At 37.2% G+C, this 26,890-nt stretch overlaps 1 protein-coding gene across 1 annotated transcript in view; it reads left to right on the top strand.

Moving 5' to 3' along the window:
* ADGRV1 (adhesion G protein-coupled receptor V1) overlaps nt 1-26,890 on the top strand; it is a 441,777-nt gene that overhangs the window by 113,856 nt on the left and 301,031 nt on the right. The window contains exons 45-54 of the mRNA XM_063456378.1: nt 1,035-1,216; nt 1,919-2,056; nt 4,766-4,876; nt 5,573-5,825; nt 6,184-6,306; nt 9,054-9,276; nt 14,281-14,485; nt 15,801-15,947; nt 23,972-24,227; nt 24,905-25,107. Coding sequence (XP_063312448.1) covers nt 1,035-1,216; nt 1,919-2,056; nt 4,766-4,876; nt 5,573-5,825; nt 6,184-6,306; nt 9,054-9,276; nt 14,281-14,485; nt 15,801-15,947; nt 23,972-24,227; nt 24,905-25,107 — 1,841 coding nt within the window. The remainder of the gene's footprint in view (nt 1-1,034; nt 1,217-1,918; nt 2,057-4,765; nt 4,877-5,572; nt 5,826-6,183; nt 6,307-9,053; nt 9,277-14,280; nt 14,486-15,800; nt 15,948-23,971; nt 24,228-24,904; nt 25,108-26,890) is intronic.

The raw sequence follows: 26,890 nt of genomic DNA, 5'->3' as shown, positions 1-26,890 counted from the left end.
AACACATCAAAACACATAGCATGCTAATAGGAGTAACAGAGACACCTTATTTGTTGTTAATATAATCAAAGGCAACATGGTTTTCCCTGAAAAATAAAAGGCATGGGACAAAAATACGCACTTGCTATGCTCAGAGAAATAAAAAGAGTTCAGCCAGAACTATATACTTCCAAAGAAACGAAAAAGGAGACACACAAAAAATGAGAAATCAGTCAGGTAGGCAGAGGGGGAAATCTGCAAAGATGAGGCAGAGCAAAATCCTACGGAACCAGGCAAACTGTATTACATGAAGGAAACATGGAGCTGTGCAACTTCATTTTTAAAAATATATTCCCTAGTACTTTTTCTCATCTTTATATTCCCTTCTACAATCTGGTGTAATACCTTTCTTTACTTAACTGGTCATGCATGCCAAAATTGTGGATCTACAATTTTTTATTTTAAGTTGGCATGTGTTTTATCATATGAAAATATATTTATGAAAATATGGCTCTACCAACTTTACATATTTTGTGGCATGTATGTGTCAAGTTTGTCATTTGTCTCTGTCTCGTCTCACTACTTCATATGACATCTGTGGCACTCGTCGGCATTCTGGCAGACTTGAGCCTGGCATTCATATGGTATGTTTAGGTGATATCTTAAATAAGGCTTATTGACTAAAGTAATAATTCAGATTGAATTGAAAGTGAATTTGAATTTAAGGTCAATATAGCTTAACTGGAAAAATTGGTCAGTTATGCAGTCCAGTTGGGCACTGTGCTCTTTAATTTGAAATTCACTTTGAATGTTCAGTTTATTGAATAGCCCTGATAGTGACTGAATGGATAGGTATGCAACATATTAAAATCAGGATCCATGACTTGTGATAATCGAAGAAAAATAGACACTGTTTTCAGAAGACATTTTACATCTCCAGTAAAAATGCTCGACGTTTCTAATATATGGTGCGATCCCCTAGCCTAGGAAACACCTTCATGCAGACAACAGTCTTACAATATCTTTTAATTAAGTCCCATTCTTTATCATTACAGGGGGACCAGACAGCGTGTTGTCCACCTTGCAAAGTTTCCAGAGTGATTCTGCCTCTTCCTGGTGTTTCTTTAATCACAACGACTTGCTTTTTGGAATCTTGCTGAGAACATTAACTGCGAATTCTTCTACATTGCCAGTGTCCACAATATATGAATGGAGAGGAATTTTAGTACCCATCCAGGTATTGTCCCAGAGGTTTCAGACATATTTGGTGAATACATGTTGAACCACTGATATTGTTGAAACTAAGGCCCGGTCTGTTCTGAATTAGAGATGTGTATGGGAGAAAGTTGTTCAGTTTTGATTAGTTCATTTTCTAAGTTCGTTTCGGCTGAGATTCAGAATATTGATATGCTCTTCCATTGCAGCCCATGTGCAGAGCCATGCTGAAAAGCTCTTGCAAGAGAAAAAGGGACTTTGTTTGTTCTGCTCAGTGCGGGCAAATTTTCTTGTGACTTGTCTCTGGTGTCTCCATAAGTGAGGGGACATTGGAAGCTATGGTGGTCCAGTGATACTGAGTGAGCTCTAGCCTGCAGCTCATCTATCTAGAGCAGGCCTGTCCAACCTGCAGCCCCCCAGATGTTACTAAACTACAACTCCTATGATTCGTTCAATGATGTTCAGCCACATCTGGGGGCCGCAGGTTGGACAGCACTGATCTAGAGTTTACTCTCGCTAGATTGTGAGAGTGCAGGAGCATAATCTCAATAATCACAAAAATGTCTTAATTAATCTAAAGTTGTTTTAATGCCTACAGTATTCCATTAATGTATTTACACATGTGACAAGAATGTTGGACACGAGAAAATGTAACTGTGTGCGCTAACAAACCTCTTCCACTTGATAATGTGCGTTTTGTTGATTTCCTGTTTACTTCCTGTAGGATGTTCTAATTGAAGCTCCTTGTGGCTGTATGGCATTTACAATCAATGGGTCACAGTTTCTGGTTGTCACCAGTGGGAGCGACCATCCTTCAAATAATACACTCTATATGTTCACACGTCAGAATGGTTTATCCCTGGTAAACATTTACTTTGTATATATATATTGTATATATATATTCCACTGAAAAAAATAAATTAAATATGCTTATATGCTTATATGCTTATATGCTTATATGTTATCTTGAAAATGATGCCATCCGTTATGTTAATAATATTTTAGCAATGAGGCAAAATAAATTGAACTGGTAGTTTGAGCCATTTATGTGCACTTTCTATGTGTTCTAACAATGTTCTTACAGTATTCTCTGCTGTCTGTCTCATGGCTCTTCTTGTGTTTATGTCACACTATATATGTCATTTTTTCCATGTTTTCTGTGTGTCTGTCTATTTCTCCTTATCTCTTTATTGCTACATTTCAGTTTCTTTAAAACTTTTTTGAGAAAAATAACGAGTTAGTAAAAGTTGAATGTGACTGTTACTTTACAAATGTGTATACTATGATTTGTAATTTGGTGAATTCTTATGTCAAATAAAAATTATGCTGTACTATCACAAATTTACATCAAATGGGGTTCATTGCTTTCTTGATTAAAAATAACTGGTTAAATATGAAGTAAGCATTGAACTAACATTTCAAGTTGACCAATTCCTTGAAGTGGACATTCGGGGTGCCAATATTACTTTAAAGAGGACCCGTCCTGCCCCAAACAATGCATGCTGATTAGAATTCTATCTGTACATTGTGCTAGCAGTTTAGCAACTGTATAGATTAGGAGAAAAACATATTTTTCAAAATAGGCTCTTCTCCAAGCTGTTATTCAATGCCTCTGTGTACTAAAGCATTGACTGACAAGGGAGAGCTGGAAGGACCTCCCACAAACACAGTGCATGTGCTGTGGTTGCATGGAAACTAGAAGTTCCATCTAGGGAATATAGTATCGGAGTGTCATGACGTCACTCTGTTTCTACACTGGCATGCTGGCAATAAAGCCAGTCTGCAGACATCACTAAGGATAACTTCCATGCTTGGCAAATTAATGAAGACAGGAGATGGAGTGAAGGACGGCCCCGGAGATGGGTGCTTCATGAAGAGTAATACCCATGAAGCTTGAAGATAGCAGCGCTGGAGCCGGGAACAGGTGAGTAAACCTCTATATTACATGGAATACACCATGATTCTTTGTGATATATGGTGTATTCAATGTACATGGGAGCGATTTCAGGTAAGTTGTTTTTTTTCACAACAGGTTCACTTTAACCTCTTAATATCCAAACTTCTGGAATAAAAGGGAATCATGACATGTGTCCTTAAGGGGTTAAAGGGATTCTATAGCGTAAGGAATACAAATCTGTATTCCTTACACTATAGTTCCCTCTAGTTCCCTCCACCCCCTCCCTTGCGCCCTTAACCCCACCTCCAGCACAGAAAGAGTTAAAGGAACACTATAGTCACCTAAATTACTTTAGCTAAATAAAGCAGTTTTAGTGTATAGATCATTCCCCTGTAATTTCACTGCTCAATTCACTGTCATTTAGGAGTTAAATCACTTTGTTTCTGTTTATGCAGCCCTAGCCACACCTCCCCTGGCTATGATTGACAGAACCTGCATGAAAAAAAAAACTGGTTTCTCTTTCAAACCGATGTAATTTACCTTAAATAATTGTATCTCAATCTCTAAATTGAACTTTAATCACATACAGGAGGCTCTTGCAGGGTCTAGCAAGCTATTGACAGAGCAGGGGATAAGAAAATCTTAATTAAACAGAACTTGCAATAAAGAAAGCCTAAAAAGGGCTCTCTTTACAGGAAGTGTTTATGGAAGGCTGTGCAAGTCACATGCAGGGAGCTGTGACTAGGGTTCATAAACAAAGGGATTTAACTCCTAAATGGCAGAGGATTGGGCAGTGAGGCTGCAGGGGCATGTTCTATACACCAAAACTGCTTCATTAAGCTAAAGTTGTTCCGGTGACTATAGTGTCCCTTTAAAAAAAACTTTTAACATGGACCCAATAACAGCACCATTGTCCCTCATCGCTGGGTCAGGTTTCGCCTCCTGCAACGTCATTTGATGGGGGGATATAATGCGCGGTGAGCGCTGCAAGCGTATTAGACCCCTCCCATTGAAAAGCATTGCTTTGATGCTTTCCAATGGGGATTTAACTTCAGCTGGATGTCGTTATACAGAGCATGAAGACATCCAGAATTAGTTAGGTGACCGACAGTCGGTTAGCCATCAGGAAGTGCCTCTAATGGCAGTCTTAGTCCTGCAATGTGATTATTGCAGTTTCTCTTAAATTGCTGGGACAATAAGATGAAGTGGTCTGGGTGATTATAGTGTCCCTTAAATGCAATTGAGGTTTTGGCCTTATTAATATGCTTTATTTTTTGCATGCTCAAATATTTATAGTTCTTGCATTAAATAAATAAATGTTTTGCAAAATGCTGCACTATAAGCCTGCCTCTTTAGCCAATCCCACAAAACATTTATTTTTTTTGTGTGCAAAAACTATAAAGATTTGAGCATGCAAAAAAATACACTTTATTAATGAGGCCAAAATCTATCAAATGCATTAAAATTGTATCGGTTCCATAAGTGTCCCTTTAAGTACAAGAGAACATTACGTTTCCACTAGTACAAAGAAAGCATGTTTCCGAATCAGCACGTGACATGCTAGTTATGGTTGTCAAATTAATAAGAACTGCCAAAACTTGTTCAAAACTTGTTTTTCATATCGTTAAACATATTTACTCATCCATTGTTTTCATATTGTTATTTTTATTCCAGAAACAGATAATAACAGTTGCAGAAACCAGCAGTGTAAAACATTTCTCAGACACAACAGATCAGGATTATTTGATCATTACCAGCCATGTCAATGCACCCGAAACGTCTCAGGTTAGAAATGCAGATTATCTAATGCACAAAGTGATTATTAATGTATTTGCAATTATAGACTTAATGGCAATATTCAAAATAATTATAATAACATGTAATAAAATGCAGGGTCGGGCAAGGAATTGCGCTAAACCCTTTATGAGCTGTAGTTTTAAGATATAATCAGCATGATTTGGAAATTGATTAATTGGTAAGGACAAATAATAATAAAAAAAAAACTGATCAAAGTACTATTCCTTCGGGTTTGAGTCTATAGCAGCACATTTGACCAGAGTGGAAACTTGGAAGGGAACGTTAGAACTTTAAACAGGAAAGAGAACATTTGGGGATTGGAGAGATTGAGTGTCAAAGCGTTAGCTCTCCAGTGAGAACTTCGTAACGAGAAATCTATGATGACACACAGTAGGGGATACTCAAATCCAAAAGAATGTCTTAGATTATAAACAACCTCAGTAAATTCTAACTGAACTAGGTAGTGGGATAAAGGATGGTGCCAGAATGGTAAGTGGGAAAGGTAAGAAAACCAAAAACCTAGATACATTTCTCTCCTTTACTAGTGCTATAACAATATGTGCACAATATTAGGTAACTCACACATTTGATGAAAACATTAGTCGTAATAATAAGAAAACATTGTTAATTTGTATTTGTTTGATTTTCTGTTTTAATTTACTTTTGAAACATACATTTTAATAGGTTTTTAAATGGAAAAATGATATATTTATACCACATCAAAAACTCCCAAGTGGTGGGGTTTCAGGATCAACACTGTTTAACCGCGGAGGAATCATTTATTTGGTTTTGGCCCACATGAGATCTGATCAGAAGTCTGTCCTATACACGTGGTCTAATAATCAATTTCGCAATCCACAAGACATTGGAATTAATGGAGCAGCGAGTGTGGAATCCCTGTCTTCTGGAGCCGATACTTTCATATTTTTTTCGCAAGGTATAAAACATGTGAAAATTTCAATTTGTCACTTATAACGTTAGGAATTATTTAAAATATTAAATTAAATAACATTAAAATAAACCCTTTAAATGCTGTTAAGGTTTGTAAAACATAAATGTTCTCTCTCCATAAATTATATGATTAAAATAATGAAAAAAGAGTTAAAACTTTAGATATTTTTGAAATTCAACAATAATTTTTTGCTTAAATGTGCTAAAATAATCTACAATGGTAAAATGGTATCCCCCTTTGTAAAATCCTTACTAATGTTGTGTTACTGTTCTGTTACTATATATTTAATATGTCTATAATGCGTATCTATTTTTTAATAGTTTTTTTTCAATTTTTTTTGCAGCAAACAGTTCTGTCGTTCATATTTTTCTTATGGAGGCAGGTCAGCTATCCTTGAAAAGAATTCAGTCTATCTCTTCTGAAGCTACAAACATGATCCATGCCTTTACACCTCCGTCCGGGCTAGGTAAGACTTTTCTAAAAACGTATACATTAAAACATTGTGCCCTCGGTTTAACACTTTTGGATAGGTCTTTTGAAATGATCACAATCTGTTTAAAAAAATGTTTCAAATTATTTATCTACAGAAGTCACCGTTAAAGTCTATGGGAATGCTTTTAAATAAATCATTTGAAATGTTTTTGAAAAAGATTGTGATTATTTGAAACGCTTTTCCACAAATATTAAATTGAGGACTATATCTACAACCTATATCTACAACTAGGGCATTAACGGCTGTATGGCTTAACCCCTTAAAGACACATGACATGTGTGACATGTCATGATCCCCTTTTATTCCAGAAGTTTGGTCCTTAAGGGGTTAAATATTAGAGGTATTATAAATTACTTGTAGAACTCGAACATAGGACTCAATTTATTTCTTTTACATAACATTGTCAAATGATCACAGTCTTTTTGAAAACGTTTCAAAATTATTCATCTACAGAAGGTCGCATTTAAAGTCTATCTGAAGTTTTGTTCATAAATCATTTGGAACATTTTTCAAAAAGTTTGAGATTATTTGAAAAGCGTACCCAAAAGAATTAAAAACTGATAGTGAGCAGAAATGCACGACGAGTTAAAAATTGAAATTATTATCTACCATGTGCTAGCACGTCTAAAATGCTACTGTACTATGCAATGCAGTTGGGCACACAAAACAAGTATCATAGCTAATTCCTGGGACCAGTTGTCCGTGTAGTCTGAGCATTATAAAATCTCAAAATATCTTCTAGACATCCAGATGCTAATCTTACCTGGCAGGGATGCTTATTTTACTTGGCAGGAAGGGCACAGATAAAACAAGGATGAGGGGGCATGCTAACATCAGAATTAATTTTACTGATGACACTTGTGGCTTAATGGATCAAACCAGGGCTGCACATATGCTGACTATTGCTGTGTTAATCTCATTTGAGAAGAAAGACTCTGGAAAGCCATGCACTGTGTAATTACATTTATTAACGGACTTGTGTAGTGCGTTATGGGTACTTTTGTCCAATTTCTAAGATTTCACAATAGAAAATAAAACTCTGCAAAATTCTGCATTTACTACTTCCACATGAAGGATAATTTCTTCAATTGGACTATTTTGGTTTAAAAAGCTTTATAACTCTCAATTTAATAATGAAATCTTAATGTGTTTCTAAAGGCCGTGGGAAACAAAAGTTCTCAGCTGGAATTTAGAACTCTACTTACAACCTGCTCAGTGACACTTTTGAACATTCCAAACCATATGATTTGAAGTATGCTGTTAAGGGGTGCTGATTGTCCCAGTAATTGCCCCTCAGATGTTGGTTTTGTATGTTTATGTATCCTGTTGCTGGGATCATACAGAATCTAGCACATCCACTAACTTATTACACATTGGCTTCAAAGCTCACAACATTGAATAGATTTTTTAAAACACCTGATACAAATATTGGGGATTTAGTTACAGTATACAGTGATGGAAAAACGTATTTGATCCCCTGCTGATTTTGAATGTTTGTCCACTGACAAAGAAATGATCAGTCTATAATTTTAATGGTAGGTGTATTTTAACAATGAGAGACGTGAATAGCAAAAAAACAAAAAAACAAACGTAAAGACGCATGTCAAAAAAGTCTTACATTAATTTGCTTGTCAATGAGTGAAATAAGTATTTGATCCCCTATCAATCACCAAGATTTCTGGCTCCCAGGTGTCTTTTATACAGATAGCAAGCTCAGATAAGGAGCACTCTCTTAAAGGTAGTGCTCCTAATTTTAGCTTGTTACCTGTATTAAAGACACCTGTCCACAGAAACAATCAATCAGATTCCAAACTCTCCACCATGGCCAAGACCAAAAAGCTGTCCAAGGATGTCAGGGACAAGATTGTAGACCTACACAAGGCTGGAATAGGCTACAAGGCCATTGCCAAGCAGCTTGGTGAGAAGGTGACAACAGTTGGTGCGATTATTCGCAAATGGAAGAACCCCAAAATAACTGTCAGTCTCCCTCGGTCTGCTGCTCCATGCAAGCTCTCACCTGGTGGAGTTTTTTTAACATGAGAAAGGTAAGGAATCAGCCCAGAACTACATGGGAGGATCTTGTTAATGATCTCAAGGCAGCTGGAACCATAGTCACCAAGAAAACAATTGGTAACACACTATGCCGTGAATGACTAAAGTCCTGCAGTGCCCTCAAGGTCCCCCTGCTCAAGAAAGCCCATGTACAGGCCCGTGTGAAGTTTGCCATTGAACATCTGAATGATTCAGAGGAGAAATGGGTGAAAGTGTTTTGGTCAGATGAGACCAAAGAAGAACTCTTTGGCATCAACTCAACTCGCCGTGTTTAGATAAGGAGAAATGCTGCCTATGACCCCTATGACCTACCATTAAAATTATAGACTGATCATTTCTTTGTCAGTGGACAAAAGTTCTAAATCATCAGCAGGGGATCAAATACTTTTTTTCCTCACTGTATGATAATACAGTGCATAAGCCTGCCACAATAACAACATACCCTATTTTTGGCATGTCCTATTGTTGGAATCTAATGACTGCTCTTACGAGATTTACCCACCTACCTTGCACTCTCAGATTTGCAAGGTTAAATAGGGCCCTGGTATGTGCTAAGACCATGTCATCGTGGATATCTGTCAATGTCACATGATTATATGTTATTATAACTACTGCCTTTTTTGGCAACACTTTCAAAGATTGTGTTAACTTTGTTTCTTTAATTTCAGCGCACATTTTAATTGCTGGTGAGAAAAGATCTGAAATGTATTCCTTAAATTCGGAACAAGTGCAGTTTTCCCTAATGCTAATGGCTCCAGCAGCTAAACGTGTGTCTTCTGCTTCAGTAAAATCACTCAATTCAACTAAGACCATAATTGTTCAACTCTCTAATTTCAACTCTCAAGTCTTTGAGCTGACTTCTGTCTCCAATCAGTCTGACTTCATACCTAGGTAAATACACACTCTGTTATCGCTTATCGGTAAAAATACTGGGCATTGCTAAATCTTGCACCGATCCCAATTAATTATTATATAATTATTTTTACAATAAATGTACATATTTCTCATTAAATTTTTTTGGTTGCTTGGTGTAACGGATCGCCTGGCACCCCGACTGGGTACCTCCGTTGAAAGATGCTCCTAGCGCTCCTGAGGACTTCAAGCACTGCAGCAGACACCACAACCACCGACTCTGAGAAGCATAGGAATCCTCTCTAGCATATGAATGCTGTATACAGCCGAATAGGGAAAACCATATGAATAGGTTTACACTCCTAGCAGTCAAACTGGAACACCATACATTAAATCCTCCCCCAATAATGAGACGACACTTCACTTTGAGGGTTAAGCAGGAACAGAGGCTGGCACTCCCAGCCTGGTTTTTATTACAGTTGTTGAGAATACAGGACCGCCCACAGGGAGGGACAAAACAACCAATAGCATAATGGTTACAACCCCCAGGTTCCCTCCCCTCAGATAACCAGTTAACATAATTATTACAGCCAGGAAAATACAGTTTTTATACATGTGCTATAACTTTAAAACCATACATCCAATCTTCATAACAATTACATATTTGGAATCAGCACACTTTAAACATAAACCCTTCCAAATCAGACACATCCCTCCAGTGGATCAAAAGTTAGGTGGAAGTCCTTTATGACCGACCGCAAGCACAATTTCCTGCCCAAAACAGTTCCATAGATTTGGGCTGTGCGGTCGGTCATTTTCATGCAAAAAAACGACTAAGTCCCATCTTCGAACGGGACTTAGTCTTTGGAGCTGCAAGTTCAGTATGGAAGAAGGTAAGGGTCCGCGGTGTTCGTGTATTTGCGCATCCAATTTTAGTTCCACAGAATCTTTAGCATACGCCGCTGACCGCGTTCGAATGAACAAAGATGGCCGCCGCCACGTGTTCGACTGTCGAATGGCGGCCACCCAGCGGTCGGCAATTAAACTGCAGTAACCTCACAGCCTGGGAGGTAAATTGCCTGCACACTTTAACTTCTGGGTGGTCCGCCTGTGTGGTACTTGGTTCAGTAAGCCCTATTTACTGAACCAAGAGGGAGAAAGCCAGGAACAAGTTATTTTACAGGTCTGGGGACATAGTCTTAAAGGAGCATTGTTCGCCAAAGTTACAAGATGTCCCCAGACGGTTCTTAAAGGGCCATACACACCGAATAAAAGTCCATACGTTTTCAGGGGCTATAGTCTTAAAGGGTATTGTTACCCAAAGTCTCAATATGTCCCCAGACAGTTCTTAAAGGGCCAGCAGCAGTACAATAAAATACCATTCACTGTGTTTAAAGGGCCAGCAGTCGCACAATAAAATACAATATGCCCAAATACCCCAGGGGCCATAGTCAGCAGGTAGGAGGCGGGCAATCAGGCTTCTCCATGGCCCAGTGGCGAGGTTGGTTTCGCCACACTCGGGTTCAGTGAAGCATCTACTTTGCGGAAGATATGTTGGGTTTTTGTATGTGACATCAAAAGTGTCCTCTAAACACAAGATTATAGATGACTTCTGTAATAATCAATGCTTAAAGGAACACTACAAGGACAGGAATGCAAACATGTATTCCTGACCTCTTTAGTGTTAAAAACACTAACTATCCCTTGTGCCCCCTTCCACCCTAAATATAGTAAAATCCTACTTTTATTCCAATTTGCTGGTGCTGCCCCTGCCCCTGATCTGCCGTCTTGGCTGACATCATCAGAAGTAGGGATCACATAGGAAAGCATTAGATTGAGTGAGCTTTTTAAGGAGGCAGATCACGGGCAGAGCCAGCACAAGCACAACACAACCCTGGCTAATCCATACCGAGGGTGGAGACACTGAAAGTCACTACTGCACACTATGCAGCACTGCCCCGGGAAGCACCTCTAGTAGCCATCTGAGAAGTGGTCACTAAAGGTGGTCACTAAATAGCTACTTGTGCCAGAAGCACACATATTCTAAACTCCCTACTGGGATTGTCTCTAAAACAAGTCGTTGAGGAGCCAACTCGTAAAGAGGTCATACTAGATTTAGTGTTAACAAATGGAGATTTGGTATCAGATATTACTGTAGGTGAAAGTTTAGGATCCAGTGATCATCAGTCAGTGTGGTTTAATATAAGAACAGTGACTGAGTCACACCACACAAAAACAAAAGTTTTAGACTTTAGAAAAACAGACTTTTCTAAAATTAGAATATGTGTAAAGGAGTCATTATCAGACTGGAGCAACTTAAATGGAGTCCAAAATAAATGGGATTATTTAAAAGCTGCACTACTGAAGGCAACAGAAAATTGCATTAGGCTTGTCAGTAAAAGCAAAAAATTCAAGAAACCACTGTGGTACTCCGCAGATGTGGCCAAAATAGTAAAAAACAAAAAGTTAGCATTTAGTAATTATAAAAAAACCCAGAGTGAGGAAGACAGAATGACCTATAAGATTAGGCAGAAAGAGGCTAAGCAAGTTATAAGAGCTTCCAAATCACACACAGAAGAGAAAATAGCACAGTCAGTAAAAAAGGGGGACAAAACTTTTTTAGATACATAAATGAGAAAAGAAAAGTAAAACAAGGATTAGTTAGATTAAAAACAAAAGAAGGAAGGTATGTAGATGAGGATAAAGGTCTAGCTGACTGCCTCAATGAATATTTTTGTTCGGTATTTACAGCTGAAAATGAAGGAAAGGGACCTCTGTTAAAAAAAAGGATAAATGAGTCATTTATTTCACGTGAGTTTACAGAGGAAGAGGTTACATAGTTACATAGTTACATAGTTAGATAGCTGAAAAGAGACTTGCGTCCATCAAGTTCAGCCTTCCTCACACCTGTTTTTTGCTGTTGATCCAAAAGGCAAAAAAAAACAAACAAAAAAAAAAAAAACCCAGTTTGAAGCACAATTTTGCAACAAGCTAGGAAAAAAAAATTCCTTCTTGACCCCAACTGTTCTATTTCAACTGTCAAAAGTAAAGACAAATAAGTCAATGGGACCTGATGGAATACACCCAAAGCTATTAAAAGAGCTTAGTGGTGTACTAGCAAAACCATTAACAGATTTATTTAACCAATCATTGTTAACAGGAGTAGTCCCAGAAGATTGGAAGTTAGCGAATGTTGTGCCCATTCACAAGAAAGGTAATAGGGAGGAGTCGGGCAACTATAGGCCAGTAAGCCTTACTTCAGTAGTGGGGAAAGTGATGGAAACCATGTTAAAGGATAGGATTGTTGAACATCTAAAAACACATGGATTTCAAGATCAGAGACAACATGGGTTTACTTCAGGGAGATCATGCCAAACTAATCTTATTGATTTTTTTGATTGGGTAACTAAAATTATAGATAAGGGTGGTGCAGTAGACATTGCTTACCTAGATTTCAGTAAGGCTTTTGACACTGTTGCACATAGAAGGCTTATCAATAAACTGCAATCTTTGAGTTTGGATTCCAATATTGTTGAATGGGTAAGGCAGTGGCTGAGTGACAGGCAATGGAGGGTTGTAGTCAATGGTGTATATTCGAAGCTTGGGCTTGTCACCAGTGGGGTACCTCAGGGATCTCTTTAATATTTTTATTAGTGATATTGCAGAAGGTCTTGATGGTAAGGTGTGTCTTTTTGCGGATGATACTAAGATATGTAACAGGGTTGATGTTCCAGGAGGGATAAGCCAAATGGCAAATGATTTAGGTAAACTAGAAAAATGGTCAGACTTGTGGCAACTGACATTTAATGTGGATAAGTGCAAGATAATGCATCTTGGACGTAAAAACCCAAGGGCAGAGTACAGAATATTTGATAGAGTCCTAACCTCAACATCTGAGGAAAGGGATTTAGGGGTGATTATTTCTGAGGACTTGAAGGTAGGCAGACAATGTAATAGAGCAGCAGGAAATGCTAGCAGAATGCTTGGTTGTATAGGGAGAGGTATTAGCAGTAGAAAGAGGGAAGTGCTCATGCCATTGTACAGAACACTGGTGAGACCTCACTTGGAGTACTGTACACAGTACTGGAGACCATATCTTCAGAAGGATATTGATACCTTAGAGAGAGTTCAAAGAAGGGCTACTAAACTTGTTCATGGATTGCAGGATAAAACTTACCAGGAAAGGTTAAAGGATCTTAACATGTATAGCTTGGAGGAAAGACGAGACAGGGGGGATATGATAGAAACATTTAAATACATAAAGGGAATCAACACAGTAAAGGAGGAGACTATATTTAAAAGAAGAAAAACTACCACAACCAGAGGACATAGTCTAAAATTAGAAGGACAAAGGTTTAAAAATAATATCAGGAAGTATTACTTTACTGAGAGGGTAGTGGATGCATGGAATAGCCTTCCAGCTGAAGTGGTAGAGGTTAACACAGTAAAGGAGTTTAAGCATGCGTGGGATAGGCATAAGGCTATCCTAACTATAAGATAATGCCAGGGACTAATGAAAGTATTTAGAAAACTGGGCAGACTAGATGGGCCGAATGGTTGTTATCTGCCGTCACATTCTATGTTTCTATGTTTCTATGTTTCCTTAGGCTGTAATTAAAACACTGAATTTTCTCTGAAAATACAGTGTTTACTACAAAGAGCCTGCAGGGACTGACTATACTCACTAGAACAACTACACTAAGCTGTAGTTGTTCAGGTGACAATAGTGTCCTGTTCACATCAGTAGTGAGGAATATTTTAGGCAGCAGGACTGAATTTAAATGTCATTGAACTTAGAGCTATGGAATTTTCCAGATAGATATAAAAAAATAAAAAATTAAAAAAAAATATAGGTTAGTCTGTGGTTGAAAAATCTCTTGGGTAAGTTATAAGAAAGTGGTAATAATTTAGTATTTCAGAGTAAACATCCAACCATCCAATTTGCGGGCATTGCATTTATGACTGGAAATATTACTTTTAAATTAATTTTGGTGCCCTGTGTGTTAGTGTATTTAAAGTGTGTTGTGTCTGCTTTTCTGCTAGTTCAGGTGAGCTGAAGTTTGAGCCTGGACAAAGTGAAGCTGTTTTTGCTGTCAACATACTTGATGACTCCATACCAGAAGAAGATGAATCTTTCCGGATACGACTAAAAAACCCAAAAGGTGGAGCAGAAATTGGAGCCAACTACTACGTGACGGTTGTTATTCCAACGAATGATGATGCCCATGGAATTATTGGATTTTCTCAGGTATTCCTTAGAAAGATCACCACATAATTAAAATTCCACACCTTATGATTGAAATGCTGCCAGTAATGACATTATTTTGAAAATTAATTTTGATTAAACAGGTCATATAATTCATGCTACACACAAATAAAGCCATAAAATACAAAGAAACGTATAGTAATGTTATGAGGTAGTTAAGGCACTAGAAAGAAATGATCGAGAACATTTAAAACATATTAGTAAGGAACAAAGGTTTTCTTTGATTTAAGATGGTCTGTTTATGGGCAGTGTAAATGTAGCATTTTGGGGTTCTTCATACTGGGGGACCATAACCTGCTGTTCTAGTTCCTAACCTAATCATATGTATAGTGAGATGGGGGCACAAAATATTCCTCACTCCCTGTACTATTAAATGTTTTAACCTCTCTACGCTTAGATGGATGCATAATCTCACAGGTACTAAATAGTGCTACTAACCAGTAACAGATCCAGAGAGGTGCTCAGTCCATTGACAGTAATCATCCTGTCTCATATTTACTCTTTACCCTGTTTCCCCGAAAATAAGACATCTCCTGAAAATAAGCCCTAGCTTTTTTTCGGGGGATGCTCGTAATATAAGCCCTACCCTGAAAATAAGCCCTAGTTGTTAGTTCACTAATTTATATTTGCCCTAATCTATAATAAGCCCTAGTCGCTAGTTCACCAATCTAGATTCGCCAGATTCCATTCGCGAGTAAACTAATCTGTTAGGGGAAGTTTCCCTGAACATGGATTCACGGGATTCCATGCCCTAGTGAACTAGTCTATTTTCAGGGGAATTCCCCCCGAATGTAGACCAGCATTCTAGCACATGCTTGCTACCGTTTTTCACTGAAATAACACTTCCCCGAAATTAAGCCCTAGTGCATTTTTCGGGAAAGACGGTAGTACCAGACAGATACCCAAACTCCTCATTCTAGGTGACTTCTACAATAAAAATTATAGAAACTCCAGTCTTTTTCCTCTTATGCCCCAAATTATATGATGATGTATTTTATGAAAGCTCTTAAAATCTAAAACTAGAAAACAGAAAATGGAATAAGTGAAAATAATCCTTGCATTGTAAAGACAGTTTGCATGGCATAACATTACATGCCTACATGCTTTACAAGATTAAATTGTGCATGCAAATGTTCTTTGATTTGAAAATCTTTCATTGTTCAAGTAAATTGGAATGATAGTTATTGGATTCTTTAATAATATGTACAAAATATGCCCCACAGATTAGCAAATAATTGTACAGCAAAGTAGCTAATTATCTAATTATATTAAAAAACATGTTATCTTTATTTGCTAGAATTCTTTAATGAAACAAGCTGAGGAGATGGAGCAGGATAACCTGATCAGCTTCAGCATTGAGCGGTTACGAGGCTTGTTCGGACGTGTGGTGGTGGAGTGGTTTGCCAATGGCAGCATCTCTGACATATTTCCTACTTCAGGAGTGGTCTGTGATTCCTCTAATTAGAATGACCTATTTTGTTTCTACAATGCTTTTCATTTCTAAACACTGACTCTACATGAAATGCATGGACAACCAGTGTGTGGAATTCACATGCTGCCTGAAACGCTAGTTCTAAAACCTTTAATCTATATTGTTTTGTAATGAGGATTGGCCATATCTTTTCCAATTAATATTAATAATTTCTGGGCTGTTTGTGGCTAATTATAAATATACTTTGGGAATACATACATTTGACAGCACTTTTTATAGATTGCCTTTGTCATGTAACATCCAAAATATAATTTAACTGTTTGAAATTGCTCATCTGGAAAACCCAACTATAACAGAGAACAATTGAGTCAGTGAACACCTGAAGGAAAGGGATAACAAAACCCTAAGTCAGTCCCACACATCCCTCATGCAGAGTAAGAAGGTGAGAGAGAAGAATGCAGCCACCAAGCTGTCGACATGATCACACCAAAATATATACACTGGTTGTTAAGGGCGTTCTGGCCAAAACATTTTAAATTATAAGGAGATAGTGAAGGAGGTCCTTTTAATTAAGGGATAATTGCCCAAGCATCCCAAAAGTCTTGAAACAAAAAAATAAAGTATATACACTAAGAGAAAACACGTATACTGAGGTAGTTTCAGGTGAACTTCACAACCACCTGTGGAAATATGTTACAAAGAGACAAAAGTGGAAACCACCCAGAATACGTATAATGAATGAAATACAAAGGGACAACCTGATAAGGATCCAATTCCCTAGAATGGGATCTGTGTGAAAATGAGAAACACTTTCATAGCGTAAAAAAGTAAATATAAATGGTGTTTAAAGTGAGATTAGAAATGCACTCACAAACAAACGATTATTCAGGCCTTTCACCCTCTCAGGGGTAATAAGATGAGCACAGAGGTCCTCCAGCACGAAATATGTGGATATAAAAATGCAATAATAGTGAAGAATGTTTGGAAATATATAAATTCACATTTATTCATTGCACTTACAAATTTTCAGCATAAAAAAGGCATCTCTCCATAAACATATGGAAACTCCTGGTGATGGTAATCGAGTATCCACAGTCCAGAGTCAGGAAGAAGATACAGCATACAAATAAAATATAATAAAAACAATAGAACATAAGTCAATAAGAAGTGTAGTGATGTCCAACGCGTTTCGTCCTATTAAATGACGGACTTCTTCAGGGATAGAGGTAGATCCACTTCTGAGGGTTTTTGTACCCTTCAACATCATTATCTTCATCCGGTACAGCTGTTTTCGGGCATGCGATTCACTGTGGAACGCAGAAATCCGGCGCGAATACAGGAGGTTTCTCCAGCAGTTCCGGATAGTAGTGCGCATGCGCGTAATGTCCGCGCATGCGTCTATTGAAAAGACCACTGCCTGTGAGGGACAAAAAGCATAGAAAGGCGAAAAAACGCCTGAGAAACAAACCGAACCCCTGAAATTACAGATTCTAATGAAGTAAAGGAGTTTACCGAAATATTACATCATACAAATTAATTATACATATTAAATATGTCATTTTTAACAAAGTATATGTACACATATGTACATGTAGGCACAGAATAAGGTATATAATATGGATAGTACATATATATGCATGCAGCCATATGTAAATATAAATTAATATAAATAGGTACATGAAAATGGATTCAAATCCAATTGATATAAATTTACTAGGGGGGACATATAACCCCATAATGAATTAATTGGTATACACCATACTGGATGTGATTGTTATTATAGAATTATTATGTGGAAAATAAAGAGTAAAGCTCAATTAGAGGGCCATGTATACCCATCATATATTGTTGATATACAAGGAAAAAGTATAAATTAAATTGATTGAAGCTTGAATTAGTTTAAGAGCTTCTTAATACGTGGATTAAAAAATGTAATGTTATTTTATTCATAGTGAGAAATAAATATACTTAAAGAATATAAAAGTATATTCTATATATTTACATATAGGCTCATATATATATATAGACATATCAACAACGGAATTAGAGAAAATTGGTGACATCTGATTATAGATATTTGGACAACAAAGAGAACCCTTAAGGAAATGATTAGATGAGACCCTGTAAATCTATTTCTTGGTTAAGTCCCATATTCAAGGTTTTTAAATTAAAAATCCACCAAGCTTCCTTCCTGATTAGTTCCTGCAATTTATCTCCCCCTCTCCATCCTGATTGAACCGAGTCTATTCCATAGACTTGCAGAGTATTCCAAGAGAATACGGGGCAGGAATTGCAGTGTCTTGGCACACTGTGGTCAGTTTTATTTTTGCGTATGTTGTTATAGTGTTCCAATATTCTGATGTGTAACTTTCTAGAAGTACGTCCGACATATTGAGCACCACAACTGCATTGCAGTAAATAGATTACAAAAATAGAGGAACAATGAATATAATTTTTTATTTTGTATGTTTTTTTCGTGTATGTGCCAGTGAAATCTTGAATTTTTCTTTTGAGATGTGTACAGGTAGAACAGTGGCCACAGCTGTAAAACCCTTGTACTTGGGTCTTAAAAAAGGGATTACAGGGAGGAGTGGTGGGTAATAGGCTGGGTGCCAATTTGTTCTTTAGATTGCTAGATTTTTTGTAGATTACTGTGGGTAAGTTTGGTAATATATCTTTTAGGATCTCATCTCTCTTTAAGATGTACCAATGCTTCTTAAGGATTTTTTCTACCTGTCTAGCTTGAGAATTGTATTGTGTAATGAACGCAAATTCAAATTTGCTTTTAGTATCATTTTTGTTACTTTTACTTTTTCTTATATCTGTACTGTCACTTATCTCCTTATTTCTGTTTTTCCATTTGAACCTATTTTTTATTTTTTGCTCAGCTGTTAGTAGTTCCAGACCCTCTTCATTTTTGTTAGTCAGTAGTAGTGATCTGTCAGAATTTAATACTTCGGATTTAGAAGTCTCCATTTTTTCCACATTGTATCCTTTATCAGTATATCTTTGTTGTATAATCTTAGACTGTTCTAGGAACATATGGTTGTCTGTACAATTCCTTCTGAGCCGGGTAAATTGGCTCTTAGGAATGTTTGAGAGCCAAGGAGGATAGTGAGTACTGGAGTACTCGATAGCTGTATTACAGTCTGTGGGCTTGAAATACGTCTTAGTTTTTAGTTTGTTTTGTTCTACATATATAGTTAGATCCAAGAAATTAATAGTGGAATCACTAGATGTGGAAGTGAATTTTAAATTATAATCATTCTCGTTAACTTGACCCAAAAATAAATCAAGGTCTTCTATAGAACCATCCCAGATGATTAAGACATCATCAATGAAGCGCCGCCACAGGACCAAACCACCCCCACCTTGCTCCGCCAACTCAATGTGCCGCCGCTCCCAATGGGACACATACAAGTTGGCAAAACTGGGGGCGAATTTGGTCCCCATGGCGACGCCGCACCGCTGGAGAAAAAATTGACCATTGAACCAGAAGAAGTTTTTGGCGAGTACAAATTGAATACAACTCATCAGAAACTCGATCTGGGCATCCTCTAAAACTTGTGGTGATCTAAGGGTATCTTGGATACAGGCAATACCTTTCGTATGGGGTATGTTGGAATATAGGGCTGTTATATCTGCTGTTGCTAGAATATACGAAGATTTCCACTCTATGGATTGTAAATCTTGCAAAATATGCCTGGTGTCTTTAATGAAGGTATGGTGTAATGGAACGTACGGCTGTAAAAATAAATCCACATATTCTGATAATTTGCATGACAGGGAATTAATTCCACTGATAATGGGACGTCCTGGTGGTTTTTGTATGTTCTTGTGAATTTTTGGCAAAAAATAAAAAACTGCCACTTTGCAATTTGGGTTAAAAATGTATTTAAACTCCTCCTGGTTTATGATATTGTTATTTAGACCAGTGGACAGTAGTGTGTGTAGTTCCGCCAAAAATTCAGAAGAAGGATATTTATCCAAAATTTGGTATGTAGTGACGTCATGTAAAATATTATAGGCTTCCTGTAAATAATAGGTTTTATTCATAATAACAATCCCACCCCCCTTGTCAGCTTCTTTTATAACCAAATTGTGATTTTCTGTAAGTGTAGTAAGAGCTAATTTTTCTTTTTTGGTGAGATTAGGTTTAAATTTTCTGTCCACCATTTTGTTTAAATCTTCCTGTACCAGGTCATTAAATACCTCCAGGAATTTTCCCTTGGCTGCCCATGGGAAAAAATTGGACTTGGGTTTTAAAGAGGTATGAAAAATTTTTGATTCTATATCGAGTGCCTTGTTCTCTATATTCGGGTCTAAAGGAGTATTACTTAGACCAGGTTCTGTATTTATCAAATTCATTTCTTTACTTCTGAAGAATCTTTTTAATGTTAATTTTCTTAGAAATTTCTGGTTATCTAAATACAGGTTAAAGGGATTACAGTTGGAAGATGGGGCAAAATTCAAGCCTTTCTTTAATAATGACATTTCTTGTGGTGAAAGGGATATGTCAGAGAGATTAAAAATGCCTGCAAACTGGTCTAATTCTGTCTGTATGAGAGGTGGAGTGGAGGGTCCTCCTCCTCCACCTCTAAGTGTGGTCTTTTCTTTGTAGGAGATTTTAGATGTTGAAATCAAGTTAACGAGAATGATTATAATTTAAAATTCACTTCCACATCTAGTGATTCCACTATTAATTTCTTGGATCTAACTATATATGTAGAACAAAACAAACTAAAAACTAAGACGTATTTCAAGCCCACAGACTGTAATACAGCTATCGAGTACTCCAGTACTCACTATCCTCCTTGGCTCTCAAACATTCCTAAGAGCCAATTTACCCGGCTCAGAAGGAATTGTACAGACAACCATATGTTCCTAGAACAGTCTAAGATTATACAACAAAGATATACTGATAAAGGATACAATGTGGAAAAAATGGAGACTTCTAAATCCGAAGTATTAAATTCTGACAGATCACTACTACTGACTAACAAAAATGAAGAGGGTCTGGAACTACTAACAGCTGAGCAAAAAATAAAAAATAGGTTCAAATGGAAAAACAGAAATAAGGAGATAAGTGACAGTACAGATATAAGAAAAAGTAAAAGTAACAAAAATGATACTAAAAGCAAATTTGAATTTGCGTTCATTACACAATACAATTCTCAAGCTAGACAGGTAGAAAAAATCCTTAAGAAGCATTGGTACATCTTAAAGAGAGATGAGATCCTAAAAGATATATTACCAAACTTACCCACAGTAATCTACAAAAAATCTAGCAATCTAAAGAACAAATTGGCACCCAGCCTATTACCCACCACTCCTCCCTGTAATCCCTTTTTTAAGACCCAAGTACAAGGGTTTTACAGCTGTGGCCACTGTTCTACCTGTACACATCTCAAAAGAAAAATTCAAGATTTCACTGGCACATACACGAAAAAAACATACAAAATAAAAAATTATATTCATTGTTCCTCTATTTTTGTAATCTATTTACTGCAATGCAGTTGTGGTGCTCAATATGTCGGACGTACTTCTAGAAAGTTACACATCAGAATATTGGAACACTATAACAACATACGCAAAAATAAAACTGACCACAGTGTGCCAAGACACTGCAATTCCTGCCCCGTATTCTCTTGGAATACTCTGCAAGTCTATGGAATAGACTCGGTTCAATCAGGATGGAGAGGGGGAGATAAATTGCAGGAACTAATCAGGAAGGAAGCTTGGTGGATTTTTAATTTAAAAACCTTGAATATGGGACTTAACCAAGAAATAGATTTACAGGGTCTCATCTAATCATTTCCTTAAGGGTTCTCTTTGTTGTCCAAATATCTATAATCAGATGTCACCAATTTTCTCTAATTCCGTTGTTGATATGTCTATATATATATATGAGCCTATATGTAAATATATAGAATATACTTTTATATTCTTTAAGTATATTTATTTCTCACTATGAATAAAATAACATTACATTTTTTAATCCACGTATTAAGAAGCTCTTAAACTAATTCAAGCTTCAATCAATTTAATTTATACTTTTTCCTTGTATATCAACAATATATGATGGGTATACATGGCCCTCTAATTGAGCTTTACTCTTTATTTTCCACATAATAATTCTATAATAACAATCACATCCAGTATGGTGTATACCAATTAATTCATTATGGGGTTATATGTCCCCCCTAGTAAATTTATATCAATTGGATTTGAATCCATTTTCATGTACCTATTTATATTAATTTATATTTACATATGGCTGCATGCATATATATGTACTATCCATATTATATACCTTATTCTGTGCCTACATGTACATATGTGTACATATACTTTGTTAAAAATGACATATTTAATATGTATAATTAATTTGTATGATGTAATATTTCGGTAAACTCCTTTACTTCATTAGAATCTGTAATTTCAGGGGTTCGGTTTGTTTCTCAGGCGTTTTTTCGCCTTTCTATGCTTTTTGTCCCTCACAGGCAGTGGTCTTTTCAATAGACGCATGCGCGGACATTACGCGCATGCGCACTACTATCCGGAACTGCTGGAGAAACCTCCTGTATTCGCGCCGGATTTCTGCGTTCCACAGTGAATCGCATGCCCGAAAACAGCTGTACCGGATGAAGATAATGATGTTGAAGGGTACAAAAACCCTCAGAAGTGGATCTACCTCTATCCCTGAAGAAGTCCGTCATTTAATAGGACGAAACGCGTTGGACATCACTACACTTCTTATTGACTTATGTTCTATTGTTTTTATTATATTTTATTTGTATGCTGTATCTTCTTCCTGACTCTGGACTGTGGATACTCGATTACCATCACCAGGAGTTTCCATATGTTTATGGAGAGATGCCTTTTTTATGCTGAAAATTTGTAAGTGCAATGAATAAATGTGAATTTATATATTTCCAAACATTCTTCACTATTATTGCATTTTTATATCCACATATTTCGTGCTGGAGGACCTCTGTGCTCATCTTATTACCCCTGAGAGGGTGAAAGGCCTGAATAATCGTTTGTTTGTGAGTGCATTTCTAATCTCACTTTAAACACCATTTATATTTACTTTTTTACGCTATGAAAGTGTTTCTCATTTTCACACAGATCCCATTCTAGGGAATTGGATCCTTATCAGGTTGTCCCTTTGTATTTCATTCATTATACGTATTCTGGGTGGTTTCCACTCTTATCCCAAAAGTCTTGATGGAAGAAGCAAAGACTCCATATAGGGGTCCTGTCCTGCCATTCTAATTTTGTTTCTAGGCAAATCCAGGTAACTGTCCCCAGCCAGCACATCATGAGCACTTCATTAGACTCACTTGTGCTGAGGTTACTAGAACCATGCAGAGAGTGCTTCAGCGGCAGGGTCTTACCTGAGTGGTGCTGGCCAGAGAGGCTGTCACTCAGCCTAATGTGCACTCAGAAAAGGCTGATATGTCCATCCTTTGGCAAGTTGCTGACATCCCCACTTCCCAGGGCAGGCCCATCCACCCACATCGTGTTTTCATATCGCTCAAAGTTTGGATTCATCCAGGCAAACCTGCTTGCTTTTACTAATTAATTAATTAAGAGACACTAAGCGCAAAATCACTTCTTCCCTGCAACCTTGTTTTTGAACACAATGTTTTTTCTAACAAATGGCATTGTTTACATTTTACAAACTTCACATCCTGAGTGGAGTTTGTAAATCAGTTTGGTGGTCAGGATAAGGATTCTCCAGTATGTGAATTATTAGCACTAATGGAAACCTACTAAAACATGGTATGTATGCATATATTTATTGGATGTTGGTCATGAGTTTGCTAATGAAACACTAAGGGGGTTAGTAACCAAAGAAAGACTAGTTTAAGTTATATATTTAAATTAATGTAGAGTTAGAAATTTTGCAAACTCTTCATCATCAAACATTTGTGTCAATAGTCTCCTAGATAACATATTACAGATAGAGGTTGACATTGTTATGTGCTTACGGCCCCTGAATTTCCCTTATTTTTTCTTTTTTTGTGCAGGTTACATTCTCTGATGGCCAAGCTCTAACAACAATAACTGTTACAGTTCTTGCGGACAACATAGCCGAACTTGCAGAAACTGTCACTGTCATGTTAATGAAAGCAACAACTATGAATATCAAAGATCTGCAAAAAGGAGCAACAATAGACCCCCAGAAGTCTAAAGCTGTATTGACAATCCTGCCCAACGATTCTCCACACGGGGTCATAGGGTGGCATGTTGATGGCTTACCAGTGAGGCTGGAAGAACCCACAGGTTAGACATGTTATTCATATTACACAAAGGTCTTTATACTAACAGTTTCTTAGTTATAATACATTTTATATCAATAACAGACACTATTTATTTCTGTTTGTACAGTGTCTTTTATATACATATATTTTTATGCACTAAACGTCACTTCTTCAAGGTGAATGTCAGTACATGGAGGAAGTAACGCTCAAATGGCAAAACGCTCAATGATAACAGTCATGTCAAACACAGAAACTACATGTAGGATTGGATCTGTTTTTACTGAGTATGACTCTCACGAGACATGTGCTACATTTAATGAATAATATAGTACTGAAATAAAACCTAAATGATAATTATTATGTAAGTGAATATAGTAAGGCATTGTGTAAAATTATATGACTATACTTTAAATTACATACAGTTGAAGATTTATAATATACGAGGAAATTAAAAAACCTCAAATATTAAATATTGAAATGTAATAGTTTAATCGTTAGTTCCCATTTTGCCCAGCAGAGGTCAGAATATTACTTATTACAAAGAACATGTTGGACAATTTCACTTACCCCCTGAGTTTCATTACTAGAGATGAACATTAAATACTAAATACAAAGCATTATTCAATATGTTTCAGGCAGAATTTAAATGTCTTTTCCTAAATATGAATAATTTATGTAAATCTTTGTTTTATCATAAAGGGAATGCCACGGTCATTACTCTCCAGATTAACAGAGAGCAAGGATTCGCTGGAGATATTGCAATTCATTTAGAAGTAAAACAGAACTTGTCTCTCCCACTGGTGAACAGAGCCACAGAAAATCAGGATTTCACAATCAAAGACAAAGTCATAGTTATCAAAGAGAACCAAAAATCCGCCTTGGTTACAATTACCATCTTGCCTGTAAGTAAAAGATGCTCCATATGTATAAAAGTTTCTAGGGATATTCTATTGATTATATACATTTATATAGATAATATAGCAGCTTTTTTATACAGCATGTTTAATTCATGTTTAAAAAGCTTTTCATCACTTTAGATAGTTTGATACCCATATTGTAAGCCTTTGGCACTATTCTGTATATCTACAATGCCATATAAGACATAAGGCTATTTCAGTTTCTACAGTTAGAATTGTTATAGATGGATTTATGTCTCATTTTGGGGTATTATAACAGTTTGACTGTTCAGATAACCCCACAAAGGGCTTTCATTTGATAAAGCAGACACCCCAGGGTATCTTATATGGCGTATATTGTGCCTTAACTTGTCACCATTTTTTCACTAATTTATGCCAATGTTTGTGGTGAGGGGAAAAATTGAATTTTTACATACATGTTGCAGAGAGTATTTCTTACACTTGATATGTGCCACTGTCATAAAATCCCCCATATTAGGCTCAGTTACAACTTCTGAGTAAAACAATATGCCCAATGTATGACCTAGACTCTATTTTGTGAAGTTACAGTGCTGTAAAAGAGACGTGACAAGTTCCGGCTTTTAAGTGTGAGTTTTCATGGAGGGATTTGATGCGTCCGTTTCCCACTTTGGAGCACTTTAGCAGGCTACATAATCCAACTAAACCATAAAGGCATAACATTTCTTAAAAAAGACATCCCAGGGTATTTCAAAAGGCATATTTTGAACCAAGTCTATTGGTAGTAAAAAAAAATTCTGCTTTTTTTTTCAACTGTGTACTGCTTTTTTTTCTATTTTTTATTTTTGTTGTGCTTGACATTCCAAAGAGTACTTAATACACATTGGGCAGTCTAAAAATTTGTCACAGCATAGCATTCCAAGTGTACAAATAAGCGAGCACATTTTTTGTGTAAGAAATAAAAATGAAAAATGACAAGAAAAACACAGCGCAGATTGATAAGATCAGTATAGTATGCATGTAGTCTCTATGCACTAGGAATAAGCTTTATAGAGTAGGAAGTGATTCACTGTATAAGCAGACATGCTACGAGTAAAGACCCTTCCAATGCCCCCCAAGCAGGCTATGAGAACTGAGAATTTAGAAATAGAATTGGCACAAAGGCTGTTTCGTTGGCTAGATGCACTGCCTGGGAGTCCTGGATTCAACCTCTGTCTTACAGGGGCCATGTACAGGCCCTCCACAGAAGTCTCAGCATGGGGCTCAGTGGTCTACTTGCATGGTGATGTTAGGTTGCTGTGTGGCAATCAGGTAAGTCCCGTGTGGGTAGTGGGGATCCCCTCGATGGTCTCATGATCCAGCAGGCTGTGCATCTTGCGGTGAGTCTTAGCCTATAGCTTTGGTCCCCAATGTGACAGGAGCCTTTTTCCTCACTTTTAGCCACACTCTGCAGACTCCTTGCGCTTGTCCGGCTCTTCTGAGCAGCAGGCCTTAGGCCCCTTTGGGTTTTTCTTTCACATCGTGCAGGGCGTAGTGATGATTATGGCTTTAAGGAGCACGCGGTACCTGCCATCTTGTGGTCGCGTGAGTGCCCGTTGTTTATTTTGCGGGGAACTGCTTGTCTTCAGTGTTGCTAGGGAACCTCTAGGGAGCAGACCAGGATAACCCCCACCGGTCTAAAGGGGGGGGAAATGGAGCACCAATCGGCAGCGCAGGTCCATTGCAGAGATCAGCCACATCCCCACTCACCCAGATTCTCTAGGCCGCCCAGCCAGCTCAGGCTTCCCCGGTAGCGTGGACACCCGAGGGC

Source organism: Pelobates fuscus, chromosome 5 (genome assembly GCF_036172605.1).
Source record: "Pelobates fuscus isolate aPelFus1 chromosome 5, aPelFus1.pri, whole genome shotgun sequence".
NCBI lineage: Eukaryota > Metazoa > Chordata > Amphibia > Anura > Pelobatidae > Pelobates > Pelobates fuscus.
Note: the sequence above shows the minus strand (reverse complement) of the source record. Positions and strands in the feature narration are given on the sequence as shown.